The sequence below is a fragment of the Gossypium raimondii genome, chromosome 11 (genome assembly GCF_025698545.1).
Source record: "Gossypium raimondii isolate GPD5lz chromosome 11, ASM2569854v1, whole genome shotgun sequence".
In the NCBI taxonomy this organism is placed as follows: Eukaryota; Viridiplantae; Streptophyta; class Magnoliopsida; order Malvales; family Malvaceae; genus Gossypium; species Gossypium raimondii.
This window is the reverse complement of record NC_068575.1, coordinates 41,187,978-41,195,788: the sequence shown is the minus strand read 5'-3', so window position 1 is coordinate 41,195,788 and position 7,811 is coordinate 41,187,978. Positions and strand designations below refer to the sequence as shown.

At 28.5% G+C, this 7,811-nt stretch overlaps 1 protein-coding gene across 1 annotated transcript; it reads right to left on the bottom strand.

Annotated features, from left to right (window-relative positions):
* Positions 1 to 2,475: 2,475 nt before the first annotated feature.
* LOC105803877 (L-ascorbate oxidase homolog) lies at positions 2,476 to 5,163 on the bottom strand. Its single transcript, XM_012636294.2, has 8 exons — positions 5,134 to 5,163; positions 4,834 to 5,023; positions 4,597 to 4,706; positions 4,106 to 4,376; positions 3,578 to 4,020; positions 3,107 to 3,472; positions 2,937 to 3,021; positions 2,476 to 2,854 (listed from the first exon to the last, which is right to left on the bottom strand). The coding sequence occupies exons 2-8, from the start codon at positions 4,978 to 4,980 to the stop codon at positions 2,657 to 2,659; spliced, it is 1,620 nt and encodes a 539-aa protein (XP_012491748.1). The 5' UTR covers positions 4,981 to 5,023; positions 5,134 to 5,163; the 3' UTR covers positions 2,476 to 2,656.
* Between the last annotated feature and the right edge of the window lie 2,648 nt (positions 5,164 to 7,811).

Genomic DNA, 7,811 nt, shown 5'->3' with positions numbered 1-7,811 from the left:
TATTAGAAAATATTTTCAATATTTTCGAATTAAGATGTAAATTTGAAGAATCATTAAATTACAAAATTAAATTATATATTTCTAATATCATGCAGTAGGTTAAAAAAATATAAGATTTGATATGGAAAGGATGCTGATATGTTTGTAAGGATGAGAATGTTTATATGATATTAATATAGTCCTTAATAACAAATGATAAAAGAAAAATATGGAACAGATAAAGATTAAATATTCACTAATGTTAAAAGACATTGGTTCTAGCTTTTATTATTAATTTCTGTTTCCATAGCTTCATCCCCATGCAGCTAACTCCTCTCCCATCAGGGTGTCTTTGTATGAAACTACCTTCCTTCTCCCACTCTTCCTGAGTCAGGACTAGGTTTTCCTTAAAGTTTTCCCATCAGATTATATTACTACTATCCTTATTTTGATGAAATGGGTTGAATCTTTACAATTATTGGTTAGTTTCTAAACCTTTCGATTATTGTTAATCTTTCTCTTCTATTGGGCTTTTTGTAGACAATGGTATTGGTGCAACAATTTATAGTAATTTATTTGTTGTTTGTTTTATTTCTCTAGATAAAGAAATAAGGCTTTCTTTGATTTTAAGTAAACATATATACGTCATTTTCTTGGAAAATGGAAAATATTGAAGAAAATATATCTGGTTGAAAATTCTAAAATGACTTTTAGAAAATAAAAAGAAATTATTTCAAAATTAAAAATAATAAAATTGTTTTTGTTTTCACTAAAATGTTTGTAAAAGTGAAAATGATGAAAAAAGTTTTTTTTAAATTTAAATGAACTGGTCCAAGTTCAAAATTCAAAATTGTTATTTTTAAACAATTGTTTCAAATATTAATTTTGGTACCTGATTCGAATCTATATAAATGTAATTTTATTTTATTTCTTATATTTCGGTTATAGAAAATAGTTACCAAATGTGTTTTGGTGTAAATTTATTTTATTTATTAAAGAGTTTTTCAATTTTAAAAATTAAAATTATTTTTGAAAATTAAGATATAAAATATTTTCGGTAAATTATCTTGTTGGTCACCCAACTTTGGCGTTTTAATTTTGGTTATCCAACTTTTAGGATCCTTTCATTTTAGTTACCTAAACGTTAAATCTCTAACGGTGGTTAACGGTACATGTCATATCATGTTTATACTTTCATTTCGGTCACCCAACTTTTAGGTCGCTTTTATTTTGGTCACCTAAAAAATATATTTTTTAAGTATTGATTGGGTAAAAAGAATCAATGATTAAAGTGAAAAATGATAGAAACTAAAATCATACAAAAATTATCAAATTGTACTTTTTATCCCTTTGTCAAAAATCGTAAATTTGGATTTTGAAATATAAATTTTAAATATTAAGATTCAAAATTATAATAGAATTGGTTGACATTATAATGGACAGAATACTTTCAACAATTTATTTAAATTATTTTAATATTTTGAAATTATTTCAAAAATTATCAATAAAATTATTGTTTTTAATAGTTGTTTACTGAAACCCAAATTTCTTTTAATTATATGATCTTGAAATTTTCATGCTAAGATAAAAACAAAGAAAATGATTTCAATTAATTAAATTAATTAATTTTATCTTCCATTCCAAACAAAGCTCATAATTTTTTCATCACTTCTCTACCCAAATGAAGAATAAGTAATTAATTTAATTAATTGCAAGTACTTTTTTCCTTCACTTCTAGTTAGCATGAAAGATTCAAGATTATATAATTAAAAAATAAAATTCTGTAGACAATTATTAATATGAGTTATTTGAGTTGATTTCATTAAGGATGATCTAGAAACATAAAATAAAATTTTAAAATTTAAAAGGTGATTAGATTAATTAATTTTAATATTATAATAACAAATCGATTGACATTACCAATAGATAATAAAGTTTCAACAATTTATTCAATTTATTTTTATTTTTGAAATTTAAAATTTTAATGTTAAAAAAAGAAATTTAGAATTTTGGCAATGAGATAAACAAGTATAATTTGAAATTTTTGTGTGTTATTTTAGCTCCTACAACTTTGTCACTTTAATCCTTGATTTTTTAACCCCAATGAACACTTAAAGATAATAATTTTTTTGATGAGCAAAATGAAAGGGTAAACATCATATGGTATGTATAGTTAATCGTCATTAAAGATTTAACGCTTAGGTGACTAAAATGAAAACACCGTAAAAATTTAAGTGACCAACCAGGTAATTTACCCAATATTTTAAAAAAATCTACCTTAGCATTCATCTCAAAAACCTCACCAAAAATAAAATAAAATAAGATGTAAATCAATCGAAAATTTATTCTGAAACATGGGTGCATGTTCACGCAACACGTTATATATCAAGCAGAGAGCTGGCTATTGACCGAATGAAACTCGATTTTCGGATTTTATAGGAAATCGAAACATTCAAGGATTAATGGCACGCACCACATTAATTTACACATGCTAGATAAAAGAAACACATTATTGTGATTTAATATAAATTTTTTAAAAAATATAGCCGCAATAAATTTACTATATTTTTAAGACTTATTTCTCTTCCTAAACAGTCCCACCCTCCTAAAAAAAGAAAAAAAAATCAGAAAATAAATTAGCTGATGTAGATTACATCAATACGACATTAATGGTGTTCTAAGATTGAACGGCCTTGCCACAAAATAGTGCATTTGGAGGAATATCAGTTTCAGTATACAAGCTTTTCTCGTCGTTCCAGACTCTAAGATAGACTTCTTGGCCTAAGTACCGCTTTGACCAGGTTTGCGACCTCAAGTTCCACATTCCTTTGTTGTCCAATGAGACCAAAATTGAAGTCCAGCTTTTAGGATAAACCTGCCAAGATTTTACTAATTTTAATTATTTATGTTCTATTTTTGAAACATGGGAAACCCGAATCAATCTCCTAGAGGGTTACCTGAACAGTGCTCCTAGATACTGCATCAACCAGGTTGTACCTTTTTCGTCTTCTTACGTCGGTTGTCCAGTTGCCACCGCCATATCTGAAATTTAAAGAATCGTGTTAATTGTTAAACTACCATATATATGTGTGTGTAGATAAAAATCCCGGGGGGTATGGAAACATACCCGGCAACAAAGAAGTTATAACCGTCAAGATGCCAAGACTGGATGGTTTTTTCAGTGTTCTGGAAGACAATCTCAACAAAGTCATGGAGGGTGAGTCCAAAGACCGAGACACCCAAGGTTGGAGGCCCTGAAGGAGGAGCATCCTTGGTCCCGTTCAAGACGAAGACACCAGGGATGTTAAACCAGTCTGCAAGCTTCAATGGAGTGGCTGGATCCACATAGGATATCCCGTTAACGGCATACCGCAATTTGTCATTTATCTCGACTTTTTCATTAGCCAATAAAATTGTCCTCACAACCTTTATTGCCCCATAGTGGAATGATCCCTGAGGATTAGGCCTAGCTGCATTTGCTGTCAAGTTCATTCTAAAACATAAAAATGAAGGAAAAATAAGGGTTAGGATTATGGTACATGATAGCAGTCATTTGCATATTGAAAGAGCAAAAAGAAAAACAATGTTAGAGCAGCACCTGATAGTCCTGGCATGTTTCATGGACCAGTGAACGTGATAAGTTGGGGCAACAGGCAATGGCAAAGAGGGCGGAGTTTGGGAACCCTGATAAAGAAGAATACCGGTAGTGGTGAGGATGGGCTTGGTGAAGCGGGTCGAAGCCACAATGAAGTAGTCTTTAACCGACCCATGTAAGGTAACCAAAACAGCTATGGATTGACCCGCATGAATATCGATGGATTCATACACCTCCTGCAGAGTATGACATCCTTCAACTTCAACAAGAGTCATTGGATGACCCTGGATCCTGAAGTTAATTGATGTTGATATTCCCACATTTGTAACCCTAAATTTGTAAGTTTTCCCTTTCTGACCAGTGAAAGTAAAGTTACTAACACCATTTATGAGGAGCCCATCTGGCAGAGGAAGATCCAAGCCTGAATCCAACTGCTTCTGTAAGGCCTGTGTAAAAAACGTGCAATTGATTAGAATGATTGGATAGGAGCCGTTGACGATGATCTAGTTAAAGAAAAAAGAAATGTTCTACCTTGTGGCCCTTGATGTACCAATCACCAACAAGCAAAGTTACATCCTCATCAAATGCTGGGTAAGGGATTGAAATCACAGATCTTTGGTTAATGTTGAAAGCCCCAAAGCCACCCGAAGCTCTATGCATTAGAGTTGAAGGATAGTACATGAAGGTCCCAATTTGATCCTTCACCTGGAATTTGTATGTCCAGTTTGAGTGGGGAGGGATTGGGCAATTGGTTCCTAGCACACCATCTTGCCATGATGTTCTCCTTTGCATAATTCCATGCCTAATTTCCAAAACAAATCAGGTTATTGCCATGCATATCTATATTATATTGAATTAAAGTATGATATCAATTTAGTTAAAAACTAACTAAAAAATCAAAATAAACCCTAAATCAAATACTAATATAATTAAGACATATTTTCTTATATAATCTAGTTATAAATTAAAGCAAATGCATAAGTAAGAAGAAAAAAGAAAGTTAAGGTTGGAGATCAACAAACCAGGTAATGAGGAAGGGTTCATCTAAATGATTGATGACATTAACAACTATGTTGTTATTAGTCACAGCTTCAATTGGAGGTCCAGGGAATTGATTATTAATAAGAATGACCTTCAAATTTTAAACGAAAAACAAATCTTCTGCTTAGAATTCAGGTAAAAGTAAACATCTGAGTATGAACATTAATTATTGTTCTTCAACAGAAAATAATAAAAAGAAAAGAAGATTACAAACAAACCTGCTGGGGAACACCAAGAGGTGCCCGAGTTCCATATGTGACTTCCCAAGTATAGAATAGATATGGATCTTCTGCATTGGTGCAGAAGAAGAGAGTAGAGCAAACAATTATTCCAAGTAAAAATTGCAGCAAAGTGGCCTCTTTCATCGTTTTAGCTGAACTATTTCCTACCAGTTCAGTCCTTTTTGTCCTAAAGAAGGTTGAAAGAAAGAAAAATAAAACCCTTGATGTGAGGTTTACAGGAACAATCAAATTATATACTACTAGTAAACTCAAAAGGTGTAAAAGAAAGAAACCCACCAAAATTGTAAGTCTTCCCAACAATGAGACTTTGGAGGAGTCGTGTACGAACAATAACACAGCCTTGTTTATACTTATATATGGAGGTGGATGGTTAAAGATCGTGAAAATTTGACAACATGCAGAAGAAGTTCTTTTGCGCCGCACTTCATGCTCAATGCAAACTCCATGAGCTATCACAACTCATGTACCAGATGAAAATTACTCGGAATAATTAAACTAATATATTGCCAGCTAAGTATTATAAATTCAGACGTTTCGGATATATTTGAGAAATTATTATTATTATTATTATTATTATTTCATTATTTGGTAGCCCAAGAGGAGAAGTTCACTAAAATATATTTGGATTGAGAAGCGTCAGCAATAACAATAGTAGCGGGAGAGGGAAAGCAGGAAAATGTAGGGATGGCGGGAGCGACAACGGCGCATCCGTGTACGGATCGTATTTAAGTGCAAGGGAACGTGGAGAGAGAGATTTGGGTTTTAATTGTAGTTTCATTGGAACAGTCTTTTTAACTTCAACTAGATTGTGGTTTAATAAGCAAAACAAATTTTATGTATAAATATCTATCTACGATTTTAGAAAAAAAAATATCATTTATTTTTTATCATATTATTGAAGTTGTATTTAAAAATAATTATAATATTTAATTTAAAATTATTAATTAAAAAGTTGAAAGAAGATGGAACTTTTGATAATTATACATTAAAAGTTATAATAATTACAGTTAAAAATAATTAGAATTTAAATAATAATTGATAGTTAAAAAGTTTGTGCTAAGTTTAAAATATAGTTATTACTTGAATAAAATTTTAAATATCTTAATTAATATTAGAATTAATTATATTAATTAGTTATTTTTGAATTATGTTATTTTGCATTAACTACTGAAAATAAAACTACATTGTATGTTGAATAGGTTAATATATTTTAATTATATCCAAAATTCAAATTAAAAATATCATTATACATTAATTAATGCAATTAAAAATACAATGTTAAAAATTAATTAATTATTAAACGCATAAAATTATATACAATGCATATAATATTAGAAACTAATATTTATAGAAATTTTAAGTAAAATTAAATAAGTTTTTAGTTGAAATGACAAGATTAATGTTGTAATGTGTGTTTAGATGAAAATTTATAAAACTTTGGTCTTTTTTTTAAAATGTTAATATTTTAGAATTCGTTAACCCTAACCATTGTAATTACTTCATTGGGATAAATAATGGTTTTAAGGAAAATCAAGTTATTAAATTTTACAAATTATAAAATAATTATAAAATAAGAAGGATTATACTAAAATAAATAATATAAAAACTTCAATACATATATCATCATATTTTTAAAATTTATAAATATTTTAATAAAATAAAATATTAAAATATATATTAGAATTAAATAAAATTGATTTTTTGAAGTTTTAAAATTTTTTATAGTGAAATTAAAGAAAAAATTATATTTTGATGGATATTACTTGTTTTGCATTATAATAAATTAAAGTTCACTACAGAATTTCTTTTATAACAGATTTTCATTCATTTGATTTTAATGTAAATTATATATTCTGGTGATCAAAATTTTATTAAGTGAGAAAGGCATTCCAGTTTTTCTACTGATATATATTACAGTGCTTTAAAAACAGTTGTGTTTATATATCTTAAAAAAAAATATTTCTGTTAATAGAGTCATTACTTGGATAGAATTCGCATAAAATATAGAAAAATTGTGATAATTATGACTATAATTTAATTTATAATTATTTGTTGAAAATATGTAAAATGTTGTGTTATTTTTATTTTTATTATGTTTATTGATGTAAAATAAAATTATCATTTGACCATGAACTATTACTTATAGGGGTGTTAATACTCGAACCGAATTATCATTAACTAAATTAATCAAAATTTATAATTTTTTATTAAAATAAGTATAAAACATATCTATATATTTGATTAAAGAGAACATGAAAGACATAAAACAGGTTACAGTAAAATGGTGTAAGATTAAATAGAGAAATATTTGCCCAAAGCTGAACGGCAGTGAAAAGTGAACTGCAATGAAGGGGGAACAACAACGAACGGTGACCAGAAATGAACGGCGGTGATGCTCCTGCTGAATGTTAGTGAATAGAAGGGATGGATAACGGGTTGAGATATTATTTATTTCAGTTAGTTACCCGATTTCAAACTGAAATAATTGATAATCGAAATTTTAGAAAATCATTAATTGGTTTTCAACCGAATTAAATTCGACCATCGACTGATTAGCCGAATTAGATTGGTTTGGTCGGTTAATTCAGTTTTAATCGAACTGTGAACACCCCTAATTACTTGAATAGAACTCTGAGCATATTAATTATCACTTAATTAATATTAGAGTCATGTACCAATTAAAATATAAATTTAGCTTTATAAATAGCATTCGGTAATTAAGCATATTCAATCAAGTAACATCTAAGAAAAATTATTAGTAAAAAGAATAAGAGACTTTTAGCATTAATAAATTAGAATTATAAAAGAATGAAAAATTAAAACCATTGCTCTTTGAATAAGCAATATTGAATCATATTCGAATAATAATAGCATCGAAAGTTATATTAGTTGATGACGAGGTAATATGATATTATGATCTTTTTTTATCTGCTTAGTGTAGGTGACAAATGTTT

Coding starts and splice junctions, on each gene's coding strand:
- LOC105803877 (XM_012636294.2), bottom strand. CDS start 4,980: ATGAAAGAGGCCACTTTGCTGCAATTTTTACTTGGAATAATTGTTTGC. Junction 3,022..3,106: donor TATAACTTCTTTGTTGCCGG/GTATGTTTCCAT, acceptor TTTAAATTTCAG/ATATGGCGGTGGCAACTGGA. Junction 2,855..2,936: donor TATCTAGGAGCACTGTTCAG/GTAACCCTCTAG, acceptor AAATCTTGGCAG/GTTTATCCTAAAAGCTGGAC.